The 26,798-nt window shown below is 41.1% G+C and overlaps 3 protein-coding genes across 6 annotated transcripts; 2 read left to right on the top strand and 1 right to left on the bottom strand.

The window, feature by feature from the left end:
- The first annotated feature begins 148 nt into the window (after positions 1 to 148).
- LOC139663211 (ATP-dependent zinc metalloprotease YME1L1-like) lies at positions 149 to 10,738 on the top strand. Of its 4 annotated transcripts, none has more exons than XM_071541788.1 (18): positions 149 to 338; positions 961 to 1,092; positions 2,003 to 2,171; positions 2,457 to 2,558; positions 2,688 to 2,797; positions 3,395 to 3,545; positions 3,772 to 3,855; positions 4,405 to 4,578; positions 4,698 to 4,850; positions 5,061 to 5,193; positions 5,373 to 5,435; positions 6,372 to 6,484; positions 7,106 to 7,261; positions 7,608 to 7,759; positions 7,872 to 7,998; positions 8,472 to 8,545; positions 9,427 to 9,513; positions 9,652 to 10,738. In XM_071541788.1, exons 1-18 carry the CDS (start codon positions 303 to 305, stop codon positions 9,790 to 9,792), a joined length of 2,157 nt encoding a protein of 718 aa, XP_071397889.1. In that variant the 5' UTR covers positions 149 to 302; the 3' UTR covers positions 9,793 to 10,738. The 4 variants fall into 4 exon arrangements, with proteins under 4 accessions (XP_071397889.1, XP_071397888.1, XP_071397890.1 ...); XM_071541787.1 differs by having other exon boundaries at positions 3,772 to 3,879; XM_071541789.1 differs by having other exon boundaries at positions 149 to 342; positions 968 to 1,092.
- Positions 10,739 to 12,641: 1,903 nt separating this feature from the next.
- pks1 (polyketide synthase 1) lies at positions 12,642 to 19,413 on the top strand. The gene is made up of 6 exons (XM_071541852.1): positions 12,642 to 12,699; positions 12,807 to 12,960; positions 13,072 to 13,232; positions 13,322 to 13,525; positions 13,628 to 13,809; positions 13,921 to 19,413. The coding sequence occupies exons 1-6, from the start codon at positions 12,642 to 12,644 to the stop codon at positions 19,411 to 19,413; spliced, it is 6,252 nt and encodes a 2,083-aa protein (XP_071397953.1).
- Positions 19,414 to 21,757: 2,344 nt separating this feature from the next.
- On the bottom strand, positions 21,758 to 26,611 carry ptchd3a (patched domain containing 3a). Its single transcript, XM_071541834.1, has 4 exons — positions 25,892 to 26,611; positions 24,703 to 24,824; positions 24,097 to 24,242; positions 21,758 to 23,736 (listed from the first exon to the last, which is right to left on the bottom strand). Exons 1-4 carry the CDS (start codon positions 26,609 to 26,611, stop codon positions 21,758 to 21,760), a joined length of 2,967 nt encoding a protein of 988 aa, XP_071397935.1.
- Positions 26,612 to 26,798: the final 187 nt, after the last annotated feature.

Here is a 26,798-nt window from a genome sequence, read left to right as displayed (position 1 = left end):
TTTTTTTTGCCATGTAAAGCTTAATCTTTTTTTTATTCTGATTTTGATAAACGTGTATTTTGAGTCTGAGATCCAGAACTGATGTAACGGTGCAAGCTGTACCCGGTAGTAATTCTCTTTTACGTCACTTTGTAGGCTTGGTGACCTCCGAAGAATCCATTTGGTGTTAGTAAGCTGCTGAAAGTTGTGTAACAGGGAAAACAAAAGGACAGTGCTCTAGGAGGGCATATTCAGTTATACAGAGGGTCTGTCCTCATACATCAACCCTCAATATTTCTGCTCATTTTCATTACTCTGGAATAATGTTTTCACTTTCGACATCGCTTCAGCCACAGCAGGTAAGCTTTTGGCTAGCTAACGTGAGCTGTACTGACAGCTTATCTGACATAAAGTTACTTATTCAGCGCCACCTAGTAAAACATGTTATGACAATAATGGCAAAAATTACTAATCTCGTCGGTGCCAAGTGTGTGTCCTGTTTCGTCTTCATTTAACCTTACAGTAAATGGCAACATTGTCCGGTTAACGCTAACGGTAGTTCGCTAACGTTGGATAGCTTGATAATCAGCCCATGCTTACGTCACGTTATCTGAGTAGGCCGACCGGCCACATCTAGCAAGCTTGCTACGTGATGCTTTGCTCATACCATTGTTGAATGATGTTGTGTTGGGATGTAGGGTGAAAGGAAATTAAAGAGTGTTAAAGAGTTTAGGTTACATAACCCGCACAGACTTGACGTATGTGTGACACACTGCTGTGTGTGGTGGAGAAAGATTGAATAACACTGTCTGGTCTGGAGAGATGGGGCTTTGCCGATGACATAACTGACCTGCCCCACTGTCTCTGCTAAACTCCAGGAAACTGACATAAGTGTATTGGAGTGTCATACAGGCTACATAATTCATGTTTTCACTCCCTGATAATAACATTTCTTCATCCACCTGTTCTATATTTTCACAGATGATAGTGCCCCTCAGCCAGCTCATCAATGCCCTCCACTCTTTGAAGAGCTCGGCCAACTCTGCAGTCACAGCCTCAGTCCAAAGCCTGCACAAAGACTTCACTCCAGAGCACAATCCATTACTCAAAGAGGTAAGATGTTCTGCATGGGAACATGGTAGACATAGGTTGTTCTCTCCCCTTATAGTTTAATGGGTTTGAATAAGAAGTGAAATTGATACTAAGTTGCAGTTTGTCATTGGTTTGGTTATATGTCATTGCCAATTGACAAACAATTGTCAGGTGGACTCTGGTTTTTTGGTGTGCACCCAAGTTTGATTAGGTTGGTACAACCTCTGCAAAAAAAAAATAATGGGGTTAGAGCTGTGAAAGCACCTAAAAGTCAAGAATCTATGCATAAACCATAGCTGCATATATCACTTTTATTTGTTGTTTTCAATGGAAAAGAAGAACATTTTAAGTGCTCAAAGCAAACCATCAACAATTGCAAGAGAGCACTACGCTTTAAATGTGTTCTCACTATTATTAGCCATTACTAGCACTTCTCCAAAACTTCCACTGAGCACTGCTAGTTTTTGTTTTCACCCATAGCCTACCTGTCTATCCTTTCACGCATAACTAGTCATAACCTTTACTCATAGCGCACTAGCATCTTTATGACGGTAAATATTAATAGCACAAAGTAATTTTGGCACATTAACCTATGCATATTCAATTCTGGGTACTGTGCATGACTGGAATGAGAAGCTATAGTCCGTGGGGGCTATTTCAGTCAGCCACTAAGGATGATAATTATATGCATGCTATGTTAAATATTAAAGAAGAGGCCACTCTCACTCTGTGATGGTAATAAAGCACATCAAGCTTCTATCTATCTATCTATCTATCTATCTATCTATCTATCTATCGGAGAGCGAGAGAGATGTCTAATAACGTCTCTTGACTGTTCTAAAATTAATAATTACTGCCTAAATAATTGTTGTGCAAAGGTATATATTCCAACGACAGCTGTTTCCTCACTGTTGCTGTCCTGTCTCCACAGCCCAGTGTGAGTCTGAGGGACTTGGGCCTGTCAGACATCAGGATCGGTCAGCTAGATGAGCTGGTCAGCAGGTTACTGCCGACACAGGGACCAGAGGAGCCTCCTGCTGCTGCCTCACCATGGAGGACGTCTCACGTTTCTGCAGACTCCTTCTACCAGAACAAGCATGGTGAGCAGCTCAGTCAAACGAGCTGGAAAGGTTACTGCCATTCCCGCTTTAGTGTTTTCTGTCAAAATATGGACAGACCCGAGCCTTTATCAAAAATGCTGCTATTGAGTTGGAATTTAGTATTCTGCTGTTTTTATCCTAGTCACTTTTGCCCTGAAGATGGCGAATTCGACTTCTTTGCCATCCTGTTTTATCTCATAATGTTGCATACTCTCTTATCGATATGAAACTAGACTTTTGAGTATTTGCATATGTACAATTTAACATTATTAATTTGTTTCACAGGGTTTTCACACAGAAGGTTGGGGGTTTTTGGCTCACCAATATTCCACAGACAATACCACAGTCCTCTAAAAGAAGTTTGCTCAGAGCTACAATTCTTGCCTGGTAAGAAACTGACTATGATTACCGGTACTTAACCTAAGTGAGTTATTTGTGTGTGTAAAGGGTGTGTAAGGCTTAAAATATAGGACACCATTTCATATTTTGCCTTTTCCACTTGTTTTTTCCTTTTAGTATGGGTCCAGAATCGGGGTTTCAAGACACTTCGGACGAAGACTAGAAGAGCGGAGTCTGGTTACGATGGTCCAGTGGAGTCGGAGGCCTACACTCCAAACTTCATGAAGGTAAGCATGTTACTCCTGCACTCCAGGTTTTTTAACACATCCCCTCCAACGAAATGGACACACTGGTTGCTCTCTGCCAATGTGAATATTGGTTTATTCTCTGGTATTTTATGAAACTGTAGCATTGAGGGTTTTAACAGGGGTTTACTACAAGCCACACAAGTACCATGTAGATAAAAGTTTGCCCTAGCTGGGATAGTGCAATTTTATTTTCACTGAATGTTAGTGTTTGCTTGAAGTATGACCTTATTTGTGTATTTTCAACTCGGATTTTGAGCCTCTCTGTATCTCACTCTCACCATTTTTTTGTCACCCTCTTGAATGTTGGACTTATATTATATATAATTCATATCAAACACCAGCCAAATACTGGTAACTTTTGTCTTGGACTGGTACATTTTGTCTACTCTGCTAGCCACTTTGCAGATAACCAGCCATTTTTGGAGGTTACTTTGTATTCCAAAAATGAAGATTGGTGATAAAGAAGTGAAAAAGGCTGAATTTTGGAATCCACCAACCATTGTGGCCAATGGGCAAAACAGTCTGTCCTGTCCTACTTGTACCATGTGTTTACTCCAGTCTTCATTTCACTCACAGGGATTGCTGATGAGGGAAAAGGGACCAGAGGTGCAGTCAATGGACCAAGTGGTGAAACAGAGGAACCTTCCGGAGAACCAGCAGGAGGCCTTCAAGACGGGTTTCACCGAGGGCTTCATGAGGTCACAGGCCTTCACTCAGAGGACACAAGGCATGTGGCACTGCACTTTGATCTAGACAGAAACCATATAAAACCATAGGATTCATTTGTAGTCTATTTTCCCATAAGCCTTGGTAGCCATGGTTGTTAACTGATACCATTAGCAGTTGCACCAAATTTTCATTGGGTGGCAGCGCTGAGTCAAATTACAGAGAGATCTCGTGACAGACATGAAGGTCTCTCATAACTAACCTTTGTCTCTGCCTTGTCCTGACAGACTCATTGAGGAGGACCAGGTTGATCCTGTTGGTCCTCCTCCTTGTCGGCGTCTACGGTCTGTCGAGAACCCCGTTTCTATCGGGTAAAGGCTCCTTTTCTGATACTGGTTTGTTTCAGTTTTCATTCATTCCTATGCTTGCAAATCAATCCCAAAACCCTACATGCACACTAAAAATAGAGCAAAGCTTCTCCATGGATGTATAATTAAGTGAGTGTTTCATAGGAGCCTTTTTTATGTGCCTGTTTTGCACAAAGTGCAAGTATTGTGATCCAATATTTCTTTGATATATGTACTATTAGGCTATTAGGCTCTTTTATAGCTCAGATAATAACACATGACATTTCTCATATGGTGTGCATGTAGGGTTTGACTGATTATGCTGCTGCTAAATACTAAATTATCTATCAACTATTTATGTTTTCATGCCTGTGTGCTGGGATTATATTCGAATACTTGGAAGTGATAATTGTGGAAAAGCAGTGGTGCGCATTTGGATCTCCGTATTTACAAACGGCACTATAAGCAGTAAGCCTATCGTAATCAACAACTGTATCCTCTGTAATCATGAGATATTTTCATGAAGTCTCTCAGGAGTTATCGTGCTGAATGGGTTGTTTTGGGGTTCCACAGTGAGGTTCCGCACCACGTCTGGTCTTGACTCGGCAGTAGACCCCATCCAGATGAAGAACGTGACATTTGACCACGTGAAAGGAGTGGAGGAGGCGAAGAATGAACTTCAAGATGTTGTCGAGTTTCTCAAGAACCCCCAAAAGTTCACCGTTCTGGGCGGAAAGTTACCTAAAGGTAGTATAGTCTTATTTTCTCCTTTTCGGTTCTTTTCTTCCGTTTCTGCTTCCACCTCCACCTAACTTTTTAGTGTTCTGTTATTTTAACCTAATGTGTTTTCTCTGTCATTCTCTCAGGGATTCTCCTGGTTGGTCCGCCAGGCACAGGAAAGACTCTTTTGGCCCGTGCCGTGGCTGGAGAGGCTGACGTGCCTTTCTACTACGCCTCCGGATCAGAGTTCGATGAGATGTTTGTGGGTGTTGGTGCAAGCCGCATCAGGAACCTCTTCAGTGAGTTTGTTGGCTGTTAAAAAGAAGAATTGAATTGTCCCTGATTCGGTCTCGCTTGTAAAATCGCATTTAATTGAAAGCCTGTACAGTTTTCAACCGTGTTGCTTTTACCTTTCCACACTGTTCTTGGGTAATGAAGGGAAACAACTTGAAAATATTTCTGCCCAGCTCCAATCTTCCTATCTCTCTCTCTTTGTTGTTTGTTTGCAGAAGAGGCAAAAGCTAATGCTCCTTGTGTAATCTTCATTGATGAGTTGGACAGTGTTGGTGGAAAGAGGATTGAGTCTCCCATGCATCCTTACTCCAGACAAACCATCAACCAGCTGCTTGCTGAAATGGATGGGTTAGTTTTCTGTCATTGTCAATAAACATTTATCTGCCTTCTCCCTCCTATAACGTACGATAACTAATAGCAAAAGGGGAAATTTTTAATTTCTAATCTGCATATCATGGATATGATGTAATATTGCTGGAAGGACCATAACCTGCACTGCTCATTGTCATTTTTTTGGTATTTTACAGGTTTAAACCAAATGAAGGCGTCATCGTTGTTGGTGCTACAAACTTCGCAGAGGCTTTGGATAAGTATGTTTGCATTTTAGAGAAACAGTCTTTTCCATAGGCCTTTATCCAAGCCAGTCATTTTCAAGCTTGGCAGGATAAAGTTGAATAATTACCAAGAATAGTGCTTTATGGATTTAAGAGTTGCATACCACACAAACTGGAGGATTGCAACAATAAGGCCAATCCATCCAGGGGAAAAAATGCTTCATGAGCAAAGATGTGTAAACATTGATCTACATTTTATGCAAATAAACACCACTGCTACTCCAGTTCAGTGGCCCACTATTATGCAACATTTGTCCTGCAGATGCCTCTGGCTGTTTCCTCCTTGTGGCCTTGTCCTAGTTCCAGCATAACACTGTTTGAATGGAACCATTTCATGTACACAAAGAGCAAAACAAACACTCACAGTCTAAATTGACCATTGACCTGTGTTACATCAGCTACAGTCAGACAACAAGCACAACCTCTTAGACTGATTCTACATTGAATTTGTCATATATGCAAGTGAAGTAACTTATAAACATGCCATGCAGCTGAAAAAAAATCCAAACTATTTTTATCATTTGCGTCCAGTGCCATTCTAATTTTACCTTGACAAAGAATTAAAACCCAAGACGGGGATTTATTGAAATTCTTATTTGCCCAGATACAGGGCAGTCATTTTTTGTTTATTAATCATAGCTATAAACCTCCTGTGTATCTGAAAACATGATAAAAACTCCACAAAACTATTTTTTTTCATTTAATTTAATGAAAATTATAAAACAGTTCCAAGGTGTCACTCTCTGAAATGATGAGTGAACATTATGTTATAGAACAGTTCAATATATTAAATCCCAGTGCGCAAATGACGTAGGACTCAAACACCAAAAAATGGCAGTAATGCCCGGCTGTTTAACAGAATGGAAGAGTATATTTACTTTGAGTCTGAATTACTACTTCTTTGCGTTTCAGTGCTCTGATAAGACCTGGGAGGTTTGACATGCAGGTGACGGTCCCTCGTCCTGATGTGAAAGGACGCACTGAAATTCTCAACTGGTACCTGTCCAAGATCACAGTGGATCCTGGTAGGTCTCAATGAAAAAACGATACACACAAAATCAACGATGTGTGTATGATTTTCACTTAAGTTATCACAGTCAAATGAACTATTAAAACAAACATTGTAACATCTACTTCAGCATCTGTGAGCCACTTCACCAAAGGCATTCATTTGCATTCATTTTCTCAAGTGTTTTTTGAAGAATTCCTCACAAGTCTACCAGACTTTAATGAAGTTTTTGAACAGAAGCTCCACACATTGTCCCAAATGAAAACATGGAGCAGATCTCTCAAGCTACTAGTTACCTGTGGTCTTATTGTGTAATATATATATTTTTTTTGTTGTTAGTTTTTTTTAAAATGAGTCTTGATCTCTGATTTGCCCCTTGTGATCCATTGATGAGAACATCCTGCACATGATGCCTTTTTAAAGAAGATAATTCTCTTTTGATCCTCACCTGTTGGAGCGCGGCATTTTTCTGAAACTAGAATACTCTCCTTATCAATAAAAACCTTTTAAAATGTTCCGAACTGCAAACCTGAGTGAATACCTTCTTTTTCCTGTTGCGGGAAAGTACACCATTGTCTCTCAAACACTGATAACCTTTATCGATCAACTGTTCTTCTATTGTCTTGGTCTTTTGCAGCTGTGAATGCGGAGATCATTGCCCGGGGCACAGTGGGTTTCTCCGGGGCGGAGCTGGAGAACCTGGTCAACCAGGCGGCCCTGAAGGCAGCCGTGGACGAGAAAGAGATGGTCACAATGAAGGAGCTGGAGTTCGCCAAGGACAAGATCCTCATGGGTGAATACACACAGCGCATAGTCCTGCCCTGCAGAGCATCACATGAGACAGATTATCCACACACACTCTAGTTAAGAGACATTCTGGACAGCAAGAATGTCAGATCAGTGCATGTCAGGTGTCCCTTGTATTTTCCTGAGCTGAAGTTTTCCCAGAATTTGGTGGTCCAAGCCTCAAGACTGGCCTGTTGTAGGAAAGTTCAGTACTTTGATAGGAGTGTGAGTTTTAATGGCCTTTGTTCTTGAATGAGCCTGCTGTCGTTCTCGTCTAGTGTCGATTAAGTCCTGCATTGTTCGAGGTTTAAAAAAAATCACTGAGTCCCTTTCCTTTGTCCTTTTCATTCCAGGCCCTGAGAGGAGGAGTGTTGAAATTGACAAGAAAAATAAAACCATCACAGCTTACCATGAGTCTGGACACGCCATCGTTGCCTACTACACCAAAGATGCAATGCCCATCAACAAGGCCACTATCATGCCTAGAGGCCCGACTCTCGGCCATGTGAGTATTTGTTGTGGATTTACAATAGAACTAGCACTCTTTACCAATAAAGTTGCTGTCACTGTTTGTAACCAAGTCCTAAAACTGATCTGTATTCTCCTGGCCTCTCTAGGTGTCCATGCTCCCAGAGAATGACCGCTGGAGCGAGACGCGAGCCCAGCTGCTGGCTCAGATGGATGTCAGCATGGGCGGTCGAGTAGCAGAGGAGCTCATCTTTGGAGACGATTACATCACCACTGGTGCGACATTAAGAGGATTTTTTTTTATTGAAGTTTATCGAATCAATGCTGTTATTGTGCTACTGGCACCAAAAATGCTGCAAAAGATAAACTACATGAGTTACGGTGAAAATTTGTAAATATCCTTGGGAGCAGTGTATGTGCTGCTACACAACATTAGGTAATTTTGACATGTTTCAAGTAGGTGATATCAACATATTGTGGTATACTCTGGCACAGTGTATTGGGACTTATTAAATATTGTTCTGACAGAATGGTATCCTCAAGTTAAAAGAAAATCGTTTCTAATGCTATCAAATCATACCTTTGCTTTTATGATACAAAATCTCTATTCCTTGTTAAAAAATTGTGATAATTACAGAATAGCCATGCTATGATATTGTAGTCTATCTATGATGAAATATATTGTGTGCTGAGGTTCCTTGTAACACACAGCTTTAGTTTCAAACTTTCCCTGCTGTTGTGCGTTTCAGGAGCATCCAGCGACTTTGACGGAGCAACCAAAATTGCAAAATTGATGGTGACCAGATTCGGAATGAGCGACAAGGTAACATTTTGATTTGTATGACTGAACAGCTTTGCCCAAAAAAAAAAAACGCATTTCCACTAACATAAAAGGCAGAGTTTGTCACTAAAACAATGCTGTTCTCAGGCTTTTACATGTGGCAGGGATTTCATTGTAAGCTTTAGCGAGCAGCCACACATTCCAGACTTCACTCCCACCTCCGCCATAATCCCATCCTCAGCCCTATCTCGCTCTGATGTGACCCTGAGAGACTTGTGCTACTACTACTCAGCATGCGCCTAACAAGACTCAACCCACACTGGTGCTTTACATTTGCAAAGCAAAGTGTAAATCTACATTCACATATCAATTTGAAACTCATACATCATAACATCGAAGCCCGAGAGTATGTAGGTTTCCATTCCAACCAAACGCTACAGCAGCAGATTTCACTGATTACATGTAAAATTGACCTGTTTATCATGTAACTATCTTCTTCCCCTTCTACTCCTAATTTTAAAAAAAACTCTGATTCTACAAATGCTACTTTTCTATTAAAGGCTTAGCTGATGAAGACTGTGATATATGGTCAGTTTGACTACTGGTTGCTTTGGACAAAAGCCTCTGCTAAATGACATAATGTAATAATGTAATGATTGGCACATCTGATTTAGAGTTTAGTTGGAGTGAAAACCAGCATACTCTTTGGCCTCATGGTTGAGAGCCCCTGCCCTACTTAACCGGCACTGTCAACCCTGACATCACCATGACATACAATTATACCTAATTATACCTAAGGCACTGAAGCACTCTGTGTAACTACGGTCTCTCAAATACGCCCTCACAGCTTTATAATGCTCAGTAATTATTAGTGTCTACTGTTCCTCTACCCTGACACTAAACCTCTTTGTGTTTTGCGGCAGCTGGGTGTCATGACCTACACCGACCTATCAAAGCAGAGCCCCGAGACGCAAGCTGCCATCGAACAGGAAGTGAGGGCTCTACTGAAGGTGAGCTTCCCCATAATAACACTTGTAACTTTGATGTGTCTGTTTGCAGATATTGTCTCCTCAATGTAGATAACAGTGGCATTCAAAGAGCCATTAAATAATTTATTCAACTGTGATTCATCTTTCTCTTCTGTCCAGGACTCATATGAGCGAGCTAAAAGCCTCCTGAAGACGTACAGTAAGGAGCACAAGAAGCTGGCTGATGCCTTGCTAACATATGAAACACTGGATGCCAAAGAGATCCAGTTGGTGCTGGAGGGCAAATCGCTGGACCACTAGATACCTCAGCAGACAAGGCTTTTTAGACTTTTTTTTTATTTCATGTATATACAGTATATATGAAGCTGTGCAATGGAGGGCCTTGTAGTTCATTCAGTTCTTTGTATTTCTCTTATTATCAATGTAAAAATGACACTGAAATGATGTTGCACCCCATGTACACATTTTTGTTTTATTCATTTGACTTTAACTTTGCTGTAGTGCAGACTGCCTGTTTCAGTTCTATTTTAAAGCACTTCACACTTAAATTGGATAGCATAAATTTTCGTTCTCAAATTATTTAACAGCAGTTTGGAGTTTTCCCCTCTACAAGATTGTATACTTTAATTCGCAAACATCGTTGAGTTTTCAACAAGGGCTCGCTGTCCTCAGACGTAATCACAAATGACTTCTGTAGTAGCTTCGTACATCAAAATCTCATATTTGGTATGTTATCAAGTTTATGAGGTGAAAGAATTGGCTACAGATCAGGCTTTATTCCTGTAAATTGTAGTTTCATGTATTTGTCCATTTCATTTTACACACCCTTCATTTTAGATTTGTACAGATAGGTGAACACCGTAGAACCTTAAAGTGCATATAGAATGTACCATTTGGCTGTAGCAAGGTACCAGTGATAGTCTTCATCTCTTCATTGTTGAGCTCTTCATATTCCATTTTTTTTCTCTAAATTATGCATTTCAGTTGCATCTACTACCTATACTAGACACATTTTTTGTTTTTATTTATTTAAGTGCCCAAAGTGTGTCATTCTTTTTTTTTTTTTTTTCTTTCTTAAATTAGTGTTAGGCCCTCATGTCCTATTCTAAGCTCAACCTGTAATTGGCATATGAGGGGACATGTACATACTGTAAGTGTGTGTAAGGATCAGGTTTGTGCTTCTGTCTGTTTCTCAGAATTAGAAATGGGCCTCATTGAAGCTCAAATAAAAGTTATTCTACATGGATGCGTTTTATAGTGTGTGATTTTATATAGAAAACAGCATAATCTGTAAACGGATGGAATTTTTTAATATAATAATTATGAGCAGTTATGAGAAATCTAGTCGCTCCAGCATCCTGCATGTATTCAGCCAAATGTAACTGTAGACTCACAGAGACAATGTTTTAAAACTATACTTCATCTTTTTACTGTGTTGTTTTGTTTGGATATATAACTTGCAATTAAGTATTATTTTTGGGGTGAATTTGAGGCTGGCTGAATTTGAAATCCAGGATATCACGATTACATGGTGTGTGCCACCAGAACACCCTTGGAAATTATTTTTAATGGAAGTTTACTGTTCTCCTGCTTTTTCTCCTGTGTTTTTGTATCTGATCACATCCCTGATTACCGCTGTCTGACATCTACTAATAATGGCATCATCAGAAACCTCTGAAGTAACAATATAACTATATCCTTTTTGGGCCCAGCTGGCCTCAGCTTTTAGTGACAGGAGTTTGAAAACTGCCCCTGAGAGAAAATAATCAACATCCCCCTGTGTCTTCTCGTCAACCTGCAAAACAGAACAATAGCTTATTTACTGCTGATTTTAGATCTTAACCTGCAATTAACGTATTTAGTTACAAATGAAGCCGACTCAGAATAATAAACAGATCTAACAAGTCGGTCTATTGTGAGAGTCCTCAGAGGCCTGTCTCACGAAGCGAGTTCAACAAAGTCAAGCTGTCATTGAGTTTACCGGCTTCACTAAACCTAACATTGGCGATCCCGGATAAGCGGTCTCACATAGCTGGTGATAAACTGGCTCTGTCAACCCAGGATTTCACATTTTCACTTTTCACATGAAAGGGCGGCGTTTGTAACAAATAGTCAATCACATGCAACATGGACATATCCAGACAATTTGGATCTGAAACTGTTGATCCCCATGGGGAACTTAGATTGCTGCAACGGCAAAAGTAATATGATTCAGCGGGGAAAAGGATAAAGAATAGGCTATTATGCGCAAAACTATCAAAACAAGTAATAGAAATAGGCGAAAATACAATAATAAAAGCCATAGACAATAAATAGACCTAATTATAGGATTATATATGCCCTAATATATACTGCTGACATTTTCGACACATGTATCGGAAAGAAATTGATACTAACATTGTGTTCTTCACTTATAATGAACTCTTATAATGAATAATGTGAGCATTACAAAACTAACCGCGATTCTGCTACCAAGTCTAGAGAGGATTACTGGAGGAACTGCCCCGTGACACAGTGGGCAAACTTTCCATAGATAAAATAGTTTGTGGAGGCTGTAAAAAGATTTTCTATTCATAAAGGGGCTGAACCAAACACTGTCGGGAATGTCGCAATTAATATGCAACTGTAACATTTATAATATGGTCAATTAAGTAGGCTACCTGCTATATCTCCGATATAATAAACTATCAGGGAAAACAAATTGATTCTACTTCAAATTCTGAGCCAAACAGTTTCCTTTATAACTTGTCATTTTCATTGGAATGCAGTATATTTATCCATATTGGGATCCTGTAGGAATAGCGACTCCCTGTTTCCAGAGAGCTGATTGGTCAGGAGGCGGGCCTTTCATACGTTTTGATCCTATAGCCGGCCCGTGCAGCATAAGTTACCATGGTGATCTATCCTGGATAAAAGTGAGACGCTTTAGTGAGACCGAAAAGCCAGGGTTAAACCCAAAGTTAGTTCGCCACTAATCTAATCTCGCTTCGTGAGACAGGCCTTAGTTCAAGCCCAAAACAGCAACTTGGACTAACATCAAGCTTCATTATGGAATGGCTTGAAATGGCCAACTTTCACCTTAGGCTTTAGAATGAGGCAACAAACTCCTCAGGTAAGATCTACTACTTGAGTAGATAACCAAATAAATAATGGAGGACGCAGAAGACGACATAGCTGTTGTTGGGATTGGATGCAATTTCCCTGGAGGTAAGACTAAAGCATGATGCAATACCACGAATTTTAAAATGAATGTTTATCAAGTTCAGTCTGAATTTTAGACAAATCACAACCACTGTGGTATGTCTGTTTCTAAGGCGAGGGCCTGGACAATTTCTGGAAAGTTCTATTGGAGGGAAAGAACTGTGTTGTAGATATTCCAGAGGAGAGGTTTGACCACACTCGCTGGTTTGATCCTGATGAGAGCAAACCTGGAAAGACACAGACAACCAAAGCTGCTTTCATGAACGGGTAAGCTCTAGACATAAGACTTTCTAATCACTGTGATATCTGTCGAGATCTATGTATTGATTCTTCTTTGGTAAAGTTTTGCATTCATGATGGAAACCATGTACCCTTCAGGTTCAATGAGTTCGATCATAAGTTTTTTGGCATCACGGAAACGGAGGCTGACTTCATGGACCCTCAGCAGAAACTCCTTCTCCAGTGTGCATACAGGGCATTAGAAGATGCTGGAATGGCTGTGGAGACCATCAGTGGAAGCAGAACTGGAGTTTATATAGGTAAACACTATTGTTCTATGATGCATGAAACAGCACAATTTAATAATATACAGATTATAATATACTCTGTATTAAACATGTTGTTGCAGGTCTTATGAACAGGGACTATGAGACGCTCCTAAACAACAGTCCGAGCACAATAACCCACTACAACAGCACCGGAACGGCTATGAGTGTTGCTGCCAACAGAATATCCTTCACCTTTAACCTCACTGGCCCTTCTTTCACCATTGACAGCGCCTGCTCCTCCTCATTGGTGGCTCTGCATTCAGCCTGCCAGGCTATCAAGCAAAGTATTTCAGTTCTGTCTTCCTGACGAATGTTCACATAATAAATTATAAGGAATTACTGCATTTTTTAGATGTTTCTCATTTCATAACTTTTTCCTCAACCAGGAGACTGTGAGATGGCTCTGTGTGGAGGTGTCAGCTGTATCATTGAGCCAAGAGTGTTTGTCGCTCTCAGCAAGGCGAAGATGATCTCACCTGAAGGAACCAGCAAGCCTTTCTCCAGCAGAGCAGATGGCTATGGCAGAGGAGAGGGTTGTGGAGTAGTTCTGCTGAAACCACTGAAAAATGTAAGTACATTATAGTGTTTGTTTTCACAGCTGTGTCCTGTCATTGTCTGAATAATTGCACACCCATAGAGATAATAGCTAGCCTACTAATGGTATGACTTCTGTACAAAGGCTATAAGAGACTTCAACAAGATTTGGGGCATCATCAGCAAAACAGCAGTCAACCAAGATGGACGCTCAGTCACTCCGATCACCAAGCCCTCTATGGTTCAACAAGAGGAGCTCCTGCGCAGAATCTACTCAGAGTCTGACCTTGTAAATGTCCAGTACATAGAGGCCCACGGGACTGGAACCCCAATTGGAGACCGAACGGAGGCAGGGAGCATCTCAAATGTCATTGCCAAAGCCAAACCTCCAGGATCAGAGACACTCCAGATCGGCTCTGTGAAGAGCAACATTGGACACACAGAATCTGCAGCTGGAGTGGCAGGACTCATTAAGGTACTCTTAATGATGAAGCATGAAACCATTGTTCCCTCAGTTTTCTACTCTGAAGACAGTGCCAGTATAGATGTAAAAGCTCTGAGTATAAATATTCCTACCAAAACTGAGAAATGGGAGACAAATGGGTCATTAGATAGGGTAGCTGGGATCAACAGCTTTGGGTTTGGAGGCACAAATGCACATGCAATCGTAAAAGAGTACAGGCAGGCAATTCCCATATTGAGCCCACATGACAGTCGAAAGCTCTTTGTAATATCTGCAGCCTCTGAGAAATCATTGATCTTGTCCATCACTGACACTCACCAGAGGCTTTGCGGAGATGAAACAGTTGACATCCAGGCATTATCATATACCTCAGCATGTAGGAGGAGTCATTACAAGCACAAATATAGAAAAGCCTTCCTAACAACTTCCCTCTCGGATTTAGACCGTCAGCTGACGGCTGCACTGAACAAGAAGGTTGAGTCAGCAAAGTCAGACATCCAATTGGTGTTTGTGTTTTGTGGAAACGGGGTTACCTACAGGGGAATGTGTAAGCAGCTTCTGAGAGAGGTGCCTGTGTTCAGAGAGAAGGTGCGAGAAGTTGAGAATCTCTTCCAGAGCTATGAAAGCACCAGCATCAGGCAAAAAATTGCTGATGAATATGACAATGATGATTTCACCAAGCCAGATGTAGTCCAGCCTCTTCTCTTCGCTATTCAGGTTGGCATCGCCAGTCTTCTAAAGCACTGGGGTGTCAAACCCGATGCCGTTCTTGGACACTCTGTTGGAGAGGTTGCTGCCGCTCACTGTTCTGGCCTCTTGTCACTTGAGGACGCGGTAAAGGTGGTGTACCATCGCAGTACTCTCCAGAGCAAAGTCACAGGAGGGAAAATGCTTGTTGTCAGTAATGTGCCTGTAGCAAAGGTCTTGGAAATCCTTCCAATCTTCTCTGGGAAAATTTGTGTAGCAGCTTTCAACAGCCCTCAGTCCTGCACTCTGTCAGGGGATGCAGATGCTATAGACACCCTCCATCAGAAGCTGAAGACCATGGTTACAGATAAAAACCTCTTCCTCCATGTCTTAGATGTTTCCGCTGCATACCACAGCCATATGATGGATTCCATAGTAGATGATATTGAGAGAAGTATTGACACTTTGGCTGTCAACAGTATGGAGTGTGAACTTTTTTCGACAGTGACCGGAGACAAGGCCAACTATTCAAACGGTGACTTTATCACAGGCAGGTACTGGGCAAAGAATATCAGAGAGCCTGTTTTATTTGAGCAAACACTGCAGGCTGCAACCACGCACAAGCAGTCAAGGAAGAATGTGGTCTTTGTGGAGATTGGACCTCGCTGGGCTCTTCAAAGGAACATCCATGAGACTTTGGGAAATGACCACATCGTGCTCTCCTCAGTGCAGCCAGAGAAAGATTATGAGACAATCCTGTCTACAGTGGCAAAACTATTTGAACTGGGTGTCCATATAGACTGGCATCAGCTCTATAGCGGTAGCGAGACACTGCCAACAGCTTTTCCAGTCTATCAGTTTGATAGCGTGAAGAAAGAAGTGTATTTTGAAGCTGCAAGAAAAGGGGATGAATCAACTGTTTTCTCTCACCATCCACTGGTATCCCAAATAAAACAGGATAATAAAGAGTACAAATGCAGCCTCTCATTAGAGACTGCACCCTATCTTTGGGAGCATAAAAATAATGGTGTCACCATTGTGCCAGGGGCGTTGTATGTTGAACTAGCTTATGCTTCAGTAATGGCAAGTTTAAGGCTAAAGAAGCCCATTTCCTTGCTCCAGCTCAGTGTAACTTTTCACAGTCTGTTTACACTCTGCTCAAACTCTCATCAGTTGAAAGTAACACTTGAGCATGCTGAGAATGAGACTACATTTAAAATACAGTCTTCTTCAGCAACACATGCATCTGGTGCATATAGGTGTACAACTGGCCAGCCATTGTTAGAAGAACAAGCCATTTGCCTTGATATTATCTCCCAAAGGTGCAAGTTGGTTATGAAGAGAAAAGAGATTTATTCAATTCTTTCTGAAGCAGGATTTGAATATGGCTCTGTTTTCAAACAGCTTGATGATGTGCGTTTTGGGGATGCATTCAAGGAAGCTGTGACGGCAATTCAAGTCCCTGGTGAGATTCTGAAACACCTTCATGATTATGTTATCCACCCTGTGTTATTGGACTATTTCCTGCAAATGACTGCTGTAGTAGCTCTTGGAAAGCTAACAGCCAAGCAGGGATTCCCCTCAGCAATTGGTTGTGTTGCCATATCAGGACCACTCCAAGAGGAAATGGTCATGTATTTAAGAGCAACTCAAGAGACTCCAGACTTTCTTGATGTATGTGGTTGCTTTTGCACTAAAGAGGGGCATGTACTGATGGAGCTTAAGGAGGTGAGGATCTCATTTTTGGGCCACTGCTCAAATGTTGCTGAGTCACTGTTCTTCCACAATGAAACAATCTCAATACCTGGGGAGATAGACTTCAACTGCAAAATAAAGGCCTTAGTTTTTGAAGACAAACTAGGCATTGCTAAAACACTTAGACAATATGTACACCCAGAATCAACCATTGTGAAGAGCAGAGACCATTGGATGTCAGACCAACTTCGAGACTTAGTGTTTCACTCACTTTACACTAATGAGGATTTGGAGGAGGTTCTCTTCATTTGGGGTATACAGGACCTGAGTCACCTGTCATCTGAGAAGACATTGGAATGCTTGGTTTCTTGCTGTGAGCTATTTCGCCAGATTGTTTTAGCCTTGAAAGAGAGCAAACGTTCTTGCACTCTGCGGGTCATAACCTATAGATCAACAGAGAAGACTGTGGACCATATCAGTCCTGCTTGTGTGCTGTCTGGTATGACAAGGGCCTGTGCAGCAGAGATGGCAGGTCTCTCTTTTCAGCTGATTGACCTTGCCTCTGTGACCAGTGAAGACATTCAAACTCTGGTTCATGTAATGAACACCTGTAAAAAGCAAGAGGTCATGATCAGCAGAGGGCAGGCATCAGCAACAAGAATAGTGCGAACCCCCATAAAAGACATGGCTTTATGTGAGGATGGTATGGACTCAATGTATATGAGCGACTTTGTCTTACAGACTGCTGATCCATACAGAATGGCAAACCTGTCTGCCACCCCCTGTGACATAAGCAGAAATCTTGTCCAAGAGAAGTCAGTTGAGATTCAGCTAATGAATGCATGTGTGCATTCATCTGATTACTTTCCTGTCAGCGCTTCACATTTGAACTTTAGCAAGACAATGTATTGGAGCAAGCACACGTCCCAGAATCACAAGCTTCTGGCTTTAGATTTTAGTGGCATTGTCACAGCTGTTGGGAAAGATGTTCATAAACTCAAAGTGGGAGATCATATTGTTTCCTGTTATCCAGTAGCTGCCACTTCAAAGATTATGATTCCTGAAGCAGTGTGCTACAACACAAACAGACTTCCATTTTTGAGAGAGACTCCATGTATATCTTACTTTGTGCTGGCATGGGAGATCCTGCAGAGAATGCTACCTAAGGTAAAACAACACAGGAAGTTGGCCATCATCTCCTCCACTCCAGCCTCTGGTCTGCTGAAGGTTTTAGCTCTGACAGCAAACAGGTCAGGGTGGAATGTCACCTCTCAGCCACATTTCAGAAGAGAACTCCTGAATATTGATCAGTGTCATGCATTTGTTTTTCTGCCACCATTTGATCAGTCTTGGCAGGGGATAAATGAAAGTGATGACCTGGAGAGACACATTATTTTTGTGTGTAACAATCAAATGTCATCCTCACTCTCAGCGAACACGTTTGCATTGGAGAGTGAACACATGCATGTGCACAAACTTAATGTGTCCAATGTTTTCAAGAGAACCAATCTAAAAACACAACAAAGAAAGATTTTTCATTGGCTAATGTCATTGGGTTTTGATACAGTGTCTCTACCTCTGAAAAGGGATACGTTTCAATTACCCGGCACAAGAGAGGCTCAGACCAGTACAGATGTTGAGTCCTATTTTACAGCAAAGACAGTGCAGCAAGTGGTTTTGGACCACGAAGGATCTAATTGTCCAGTGTCTGATATCCCTTTGCTCACAAGGCCAAGACAACTCTTTAAACAAACCTATGTCTACATTGTGACTGGAGGGCTCTCCGGTTTGGGACTTGAGACAGTCAAGTTCATTGCGCATAATGGTGGAGGCTGCATTGCAACACTATCCAGAAGTATTGTATCAGATGAAATGCAGTTTAAGATGGAAACACTGCAGAAAAGATGTGGGGTGGCTATCATGAATGTCCAGTGTGACGTTTCTGAGTCGAGGCAGGTGGTGGAGGCATTCTCAAAGATTGGACAAAGGTTCCCCTCTTGTCCAATCAAAGGAGTGTTTCACAGCGCTGCAGTTTTACATGATGCGCTGATTGAAACCCTTGATCAGTCCCTCTTTCAAAAGGTGTTACAACCAAAAGTGAACGGGGCTTTAAATCTTCACTATGCAACACTGCACAACAAGTTAGATTTCTTTGTGTGTTACTCCTCCATCTCTTCCTTCATTGGTAATGCCTCTCAGTGTAACTATGCGGCAGCCAATTCCTTCCTAGACACATTCTGTCATTATCGGAGAAACCTGGGACTTGCTGGACAGTCCATCAACTGGGGTCCCCTGAACCTGGGTCTCCTGTCGAACAAAGACCATTTCCAAAGATTCCTGGAGGCAAAGGGGATGATGATTATGGATGTGTGTGAGGTTCACGAGGCTCTGGAAAAGTGTCTGTTGATGAACAGACCACAGCAAGTCATATGCAAGTTCAACTTTAGACATCTAAACAACCATGTTCTTTCACAAAATGCTTCTCTCAGGGAACGACTGTCAGCTTTGGTGGAAATGGAACTGAAAGACAATATAATGAAGGAGCCCAGGGTTCAACATTTGTCTTCCGTACATGACAGTGTGAGAACAATTGTCAGTGAGATAAGTAATGTTAGCGAAGATGAGCTGGATGATGACTTGGCTCTTTATGCACTGGGTATTGACTCAATGTTGGCCATGACTCTGCAGAACAGGATTTTCCAAGCGACAGGTGTGAATGTGCCTTTGGTTAGATTACTGGACCCCAATAGTACACTGAAGACATTGGTATTTATTGTAAGGGCCAGTGGATAATTTTCTGTGATATTTCTTTAAATCATTACATGGCGACTAAGAAATGTTTTTGTGATTGCATGAAGATGGAGTCATTTTAGTTATTGCAAAGGGACTTCTGCTTCACTGCTGCGGTACTGTTATAACAGTCCACTTAACATGGGTTGAAATTGTATTGAATTGTATTGAAATAGCTACATACATTTATACAATCCCACAATTGTTTATATTATATTTTATTATTGTTTTATTGCATATATTATTTATACTGTTTTGGTGCTTACTTTATATTCTATTTTTGTGCTGATACTCTATTTGTCTTTTTCCCCTGCTGAATCATTTTACTTTTGCTGCTGCAATGACCAAATTTCCCCCAAAGGGATCAATAAACTTTCATCTTATCTTAAGAAAGTCATTGGATAGTGATACAATTGCAGAACTTAAGTAACTTAACTCTTGGCTCAGTGAAACATTTTTGAATAAAGTGCTGTGCTACTTTTTGCTTGCAATTGTAGTGTGTTTTACATTAATCTGTATAATAACTGTAATCATTTCATCGTATTAAATCAGAGTGCTATGGTGACATTCTGTGGGTAAGTTAGAGTATTGATGAGTGTTGGTTAGTAGGCTTAAAGTCTTTATCAAATGTTGCAGAAAGGTTCATTGAATTACTGGATGACATAACCACAGTGTCAAAAGCCAAGGCATTGCTTCAAGATATATGTGATACAAAGCAAATAGTACCAGAAGCACTATCAACTCAGACCTTGGGGACTCCATCTCCCATTACTGTCTGTACCTCTGCAGTTTTAATGGGAACACACTGCTCTGTTGTAAAGAATAAAATATACATTTTCAGCTTTTTTCTGCAGTTAGGTTCTTTGAAAAATCCAGTTTTGCTGTTTGCTCACAGACTGCACTTTGTAGCCCCAGCAAAGAGTTAAAGGCTTTGCATGTTGAGGTCTCAACCTCACCCACGCACTAAATCCCCCTAACAAGTATGCAAAATATTCACAGTAAGAAGGGCATTTGAAACATTCACAATTGTCATTGTCATTCATTATGATATACAGTGCATATTTTTATGATAAAGATGGCCCAAACAAAATTATCCTAGTAAGTAAAATGTTCTGCTTATTCTAAGTTTAAGAGATAATAGTAGATGCTATATTTGAAAGGCATTTCTCTCTATAACATATGTGTGCCAAAGTTTGTATTGAGGTAACTAATCAATACATAAGGGATAAATACATAAAAGAGAAAAACATCAAAGAAATGGACTTAAGGGCCACATGGTATGTTGCCACATTGCCACCTTGTGGTACACATGCATCCATTGTGGTAATAATCCTCTCAACACTATGAATACAAAGTAAGAGTATTCATGGTAACAAGATCAAAAGTGAAAATAACCAGTGCTTGTATTTTATTAGTTTCAGCGTTACAATATTGCTTATAGTGTGTCTTGACAGTTAAATTAACATATCCAGCAATTATGAACTTTATGTATGATGCTTGTAGGAAATAAAATGGAACAATGTGTCCTTTGCCCTGAATATCATAGTGGAGTATTCAGTAAAGGATCTTCATGTGATCATGTCCTGATCACATGAAGAAGTCATGCAGCTGTCATGAGTGCATGTATGACTTCCACATGATATTAAAAGTTTAGGCCTCAGACTAGTGTTCATTGTTAGAGACAATCATGTAAGAATAGACTTTATGTTAGTGTGTATTGTAGAACTGGTTTTGACTAGTTTGAAGCGTGCATATTACATTAGTCTTATATTGATTTCTTAGAAAAGGATGAACAAAGCAACTATACATACTGAAGTGTATAAAGAAACTGACATTTCTACCCTTCGTCAGAGAATATCCTGCAGCCTACTGAAGTGTGTGTGCTTAAGGTTTTCTCTCCAGACATGTCTGAATAAAGAATCCACGTAAGACTCTTGAACCTTTGCTCATTCATTTTGACCCACAAGGGTGAGACTCATTTTTCCCCTACATGCTATTGCCTCAAATATTTCAATAATGAAAACAATGAATTTGATCATTATACAGTGATTAAATTGTACATATATCACAGGTCCTAAATACATCTGTAAAGCTTTGATTCTCTTTTTAAATAAAAACATGGACAGCAAATACACATGAAATACATGAAAACAAAATAATTAAAACTACCTAAATGCAGATGTTATAGATGTACTGTAGGGCCTTTTGATGTTTATGTCTGAAATATAGAATTTTGAGTGCTCAAAAAATAGCTTTTAGACAGCTCAATTCATAAAACATTGTGACATAATTGCTTTAATAATCTGTGTAATTTAGCAGCCACATATAAACAACTGCACATACGATATCACATGATTGGGTTTTTCACGGACTTTTGAGAAAAATTTGAGCAGTTGACAGCTGAAATATTATTCTCATGGGGCAGTGGCTGGCTGTGACCCACCACACTGTTTTGATCACTTGGATCCAGACTTTGTTTAGTGATGCCTGTTAATTGGGTGTTGATACTGGGTGTGTACATCTGAACTTCATAGGTTTGACTATCAACCCTGAACATGGGAATGGTGCTAGCCATGCACACCTGACTGCTCTGGGTGTGATTGGTGCTGCCTGTGAGCGTCCAGACTGATGTGCAAGTCTGCGTTGGGCAGATCTGAAGGTTATCGGGCAGAAACGTGTGATTATCGTAGATCTGTTTCTCCTGCTCATTGGCTACATTGTCATGCCCGATCTTAGGTTGGTATTTACTTATAGCTTGATCTTCTGGCTTTCTTTTCTCTTCCGAGCCATCCTTGCTTGAGCTTCCGCTGCAAATGTCAAAGAAGGTGAGAAAGACGGGGATGAAGGTGATGCCGTGGAACAGACCGAAGAAGATGACCAGGAACATGATTTTGAAAAAGGTTCTGAAGATGTAGTTTTTGGAGGCAGACAGCACCACCACCCCCAGGATAGTTGACGCGGCCCCCTGAACTATGGGATAGCCCAAATGGAACAGAGCTTCCACAGCCTTCTCATTCGCACTCGGCTTTTGGTTCGAAACAAAGGCGTAGGAAATGTGCGCCGAGAAATCCACGGAGAATCCAATACAAACCACTAGAATGATCATGGATATGGTGTCTAGGTTGACATCCCAGAGGGCCATGAAACCAGTGACACCCACGATGACTGAAGCGATCGAGAAAGTCACCCACAGAGAGCAGAGCGGGTTGGGAATCAGTAGAAGAGAGATAAATAACATAACGGCACTGGTGACTGCAATGTTCTGGATGGTGTTACTCATTATCACAGCATACTGATCATGGTAAATAAACGCAGGATGATAGACCAGTAGGGGTACAGGGCATCTTTTCGCAGTATCTCGAAGTTTGTTCAACATGTTCATTTCATCGATCGCCGTGGAGATGTTGACCGTCTGGATGAAGAATCGAGACGCGTGGATTGAATTATTGGTGAAATTTACGTCTTGCTTGAAGTCAGAGTAGAATCTCAGGAAGGAGACTAGATTCGTCTTGAAAACATTTTCAGCACTCAAGTTGAGGTTTGTGTGGTATCCATAGTATTTGTACGATTTCAGCCAGGATGTAAATATATCCTTCTCAATGAAGGACAGATTTTTGAAGTCCTCGACACAGGATTCAAGATCGGACATGTTCTTCTCATCCCAGTATGGAAATTCACCCCTTACAATAACCATAATATTTGGGCCATATTCAGAGAAATACGCCTTTTCATCATCATAATACCTCACCACATATGAATCATCCGCCGCCAAATTACGAAGATCTATCCCTTCCTGGATCTGGAAGCATCCATAAACACTAACGATCAGATAGACCGCATAGAGCAGGATAACACACACCTTGGTCCACGGCTTAGTGAGGAAAGGGCCATAGTACTTCTTAAAGAAGTGATTCATCGGCTGTACCTCCTCGGCTCCAGAATGACGGTCGTAAGCTCCTCCCACGCAGCACAGCTCGTACCACTTGGAGCGACCGACGGGACAGTCGTGGGGAACCTCCTTGCAGGTCAGCCAGTGCTTGTTGGAGTTTTCCCGCCTTCCGTTCAGGACCAGGAAGGCCCCGAAGAAGGTGATGCTGTAGATGTAACAGAACAGGATGGCCGTGCTGGAGTAGAGGCAGAAGGACTGGACAGAGCGGAACGGCGTCATCAGCCCGATGTAGAAAGCCAGCACGTCCGTCAGAGTGGTGATGGTGATGGAGATGGCTGCCTGTTTGTACGTGTGCGCTAGGCGGTCCTCCACTCGGTCATGGACGTTCGTCTGCTGCCAGCATGATATCAGTATGAACATGTCATCAACTCCAATACCTGAGAAGAGGAAATCACTCCGATAAAGCAGCTTGATAGGTGCACAGCACATTTCCAAAGTGACAATTTATTTTGTGTTGACATTGACTGGAGTGTTGTTTGTTCACTCACAGAGCTTATATGACTCTGGGGTGGCTGTTCAAAACTATCAGAAGTGTTAAATTAACTCTAATGGGTGTGGAGTTAAAGTAACACTGGTATAATGTTGATTTTTACACTCAGAGTCAAATTGACACTGACAATTTTGCTGTTATTTAAACGAGACGGTAAAATAAATGTTTTCAAATAGAGAGGCATTCAATTATTTTGTAGTATTGGTGAATAATGATCAATTCAAACACAAAAAAAAGCTGTACTTACCCAGAATCAAGAATGGAGAGTTAGCTACAGTCATGACAAACGGCACCCCGATGTACAGCATCATCCCAAAGGACGACAACACAGCCAGTCCAGCAGAAAGTACACCAAAGGTGGCCACCCATACTTTACTCCTCACACAGTCAAATCTGCATATGAACAAAAAATAATGCAGCAAAAAAATCAAGGCAACTCTCTCCTCTGGAAGTATTGCCTTTATTTATTTGGCTATTGCATCTTGCAAGGTTAAAAATGTGCCCATAAACAAGGTAAAGATGCAATGTCCAAATAAATTAAAGCTTTTTAATATTTTCTGAAGAGAGAGACACCTTGGATTTTTTTTATCCTTGTTTTGCCACAGAGTTGCCCCATTTTTCCAAAGAGCAAGAGAATCTAAGCCAAGGCAGTGTTCCTTTTCCTTTACTTTCTGTAAATAGGATCTCCCTATAGACAATAAATTCAGTCTACCAAATCAACAGGGATTCAAGATTTTTGGCCTGGAAAGTAAAGATGGGGCATGTTGGATTTGTGGATTAAAAGTTAGAATCAGTTGAATTACGTACAATACAATCATACATAGCTGAGTGTTTCAAAGCATGGCATACATACCTCAAACATGACAGAATGGAAAAGGCTATGGCAATGACATATGTGATGGAAAACAGGGGAATAACATCCTTTGTGTTGGCCTCAAACTCCACCTGCCTGGACAGCGATGTAGAATGGGTAACCTGTGAGAAGGAAGAATGTAAAATCAGATGTCTATGCAGTATTTACGCTGAATATACAAAACATTAGGGACATCTTCCTGATATTGAGCTACATCCCCCTTTGCACAATCCACATCTCAGTTATCTCAAAGCTTGAAAATCCTTCTGTAACACTTCTGCTTCTCTTATCTGCATCTCTGTAACTGTATCTGCATCTCCTCCTTTGCGATTGGTGTAGATTTGATAAGGGAAATCAATGAGGGATAATGGCTTTTACCTGAATTCACCTCATCAGTGTACTTCATGAAAAGAGAAAGTGTCCCTAATATGTCGGGCATTCAGTGTAAGTCTTACTAAAAAGCATGTTCACATACTGTAGCACAAACAGAAGGGCTATGGACTCATGTGAACTGTAGAGAAGTAATAGATGCATTGCTATATGCCACTATGGCTGATCCAGCATCAGTCTTCAGCTATATGGCAGGCGGCCAGCAGCCCCATCCTGACAGAGGGATGGACAAAGCCTGTTGACTTATGTAAGACTTGGCTCCTCTGAGACTGGAGACCAGTTACTGCTGCTGGAGACAGCAGCTAGAGCCATTCACTGAAAGATTAGACATGCTTCATGGCCCGAGGATTTCTGTCATCACCTTACAAACGTCAGCAGTAGAGCTCTTTCTCTCTCTCTCTCTCTCTCTCTCTCTCTCTCTCTCTCTCTCTCTCTCTCTCTCTCATCAGCAGCATCATCACTAGGCTTGATCATTGTGGAATAATTAGGCATTCTGTAGCAACATGACCCATTTAAGATGTATAGCCAACAATATACATTTAACAATGTTGGTATAGCTGCCATGTAAGACTAACATATTTAGGCTTACATGCTTACATTTGATGTTATTGTAGATATGACCAAGCAGAGAAAACACAAGAGTATAGTGCAACAATAGAACTGAGGAGCGTCTATTTTCATTTATTTTGGAAAGGTTAGATTATTTTGTCTGGAGATTTATAAATATAAATTAAAACGTTTAAAAACACATCTTTATCGTTTTTTTTTGTGTTCAATAAAGTCAGTGATTATGTCTTACCTTGATGTATTTCAGGGAAAGATTAGAAGGGAAAACTCTGAGGAATTCGTTCAGCCACAGGTCTGTTACTGAGCGGTTACTTTCCTTCAGAAAATAGAAAAGTCTTATTGCTTTGGCACTCTTGATGACTGTCGAGCTCACATTGACTCCACCGACAGAGTATCCGAGAAAAATATATGCAAATCCAAAACGAAAAAATGGAAAGGTGAGTTCAGTCTCTTCAATTTTGCTGCCATAACGATTCACAATATCTATGATCTTGTTCGGGATGCATTTATTATACTTCCTGGCGCAGAGCCCGTCAAAAGTCAGCTGCTCATGACCTGCGGTGATGTTGATTTGCCGGACTTTTTTGTCTAAAGTTAGTATCTCTTGAAGAGCAGCGTCGGTGAAGATGTTGTTGGCTGTGGAGACCGCGATGAAGGATGCAAACACACCGTCGGTGTAAAGCCTCTGGTTGGAGAAAACGGAGTTGTTCAATGGGAAGTTCTCCTGCACAAACTGCCTCTCCAGCTTTGCGGGTCCGTTTGTTGGTGTAAATTGGTCTTCAATGTCATTGGCCTCGCGATCCTCTAGAAAATAAAACCCAGATCCAAGCACAGTCGAGATGAATAGAGGCGCAAGAAAAAAATACCAAGGATGCCTTCCCACCAAACGGCCGAACTTGTGGAATCCAATGGAGAAAGGCTTCTCAACACAGTCTGTGTGGCATCCAGGCATTTTGGAGAGGAAAAAAAAGAGCAGAAACTTCTAAGTTGGTTACCTTATTTCACATAAGGACCAATTACTCCCAATTACTCGTTATACCTGTGATAGCTTTAGGTATCAGTGACTGATTCTGGGCCTAATCAAAAGTTTTTTCCCGATGAAAACTTCATTTTAGCAGAGGCTTGGATACATAATGCAT

The sequence above is a fragment of the Centroberyx affinis genome, unplaced genomic scaffold, assembly GCF_046629955.1.
Source record: "Centroberyx affinis isolate AG114_WGS23_722 - 3 ecotype Tasmania unplaced genomic scaffold, CSIRO-AGI_Caff_v1 ptg003958l_1, whole genome shotgun sequence".
NCBI lineage: Eukaryota > Metazoa > Chordata > Actinopteri > Beryciformes > Berycidae > Centroberyx > Centroberyx affinis.
This window is presented reverse-complemented; position numbering and strand designations above follow the sequence as displayed.

Excerpts from the sequence above, each read along its gene's own strand:
- LOC139663211 (XM_071541787.1), top strand. The coding sequence starts at position 303 with ATGTTTTCACTTTCGACATCGCTTCAGCCACAGCAG. Across the intron at positions 2,798-3,394 it reads ACACTCCAAACTTCATGAAG|GGATTGCTGATGAGGGAAAA; the intron begins GTAAGCATGTTA and ends TTTCACTCACAG. Across the intron at positions 8,546-9,426 it reads GATTCGGAATGAGCGACAAG|CTGGGTGTCATGACCTACAC; the intron begins GTAACATTTTGA and ends GTTTTGCGGCAG.
- pks1 (XM_071541852.1), top strand. The coding sequence starts at position 12,642 with ATGGAGGACGCAGAAGACGACATAGCTGTTGTTGGGATTGGATGCAAT. Across the intron at positions 12,700-12,806 it reads TGGATGCAATTTCCCTGGAG|GCGAGGGCCTGGACAATTTC; the intron begins GTAAGACTAAAG and ends TCTGTTTCTAAG. Across the intron at positions 13,526-13,627 it reads CTGCCAGGCTATCAAGCAAA|GAGACTGTGAGATGGCTCTG; the intron begins GTATTTCAGTTC and ends TTCCTCAACCAG.
- ptchd3a (XM_071541834.1), bottom strand. The coding sequence starts at position 26,611 with ATGCCTGGATGCCACACAGACTGTGTTGAGAAGCCTTTCTCCATTGGA. Across the intron at positions 24,825-25,891 it reads TTTCCCTGAAATACATCAAG|GTTACCCATTCTACATCGCT; the intron begins GTAAGACATAAT and ends TCCTTCTCACAG. Across the intron at positions 23,737-24,096 it reads CTCTCCATTCTTGATTCTGG|GTATTGGAGTTGATGACATG; the intron begins GTAAGTACAGCT and ends TCCTCTTCTCAG.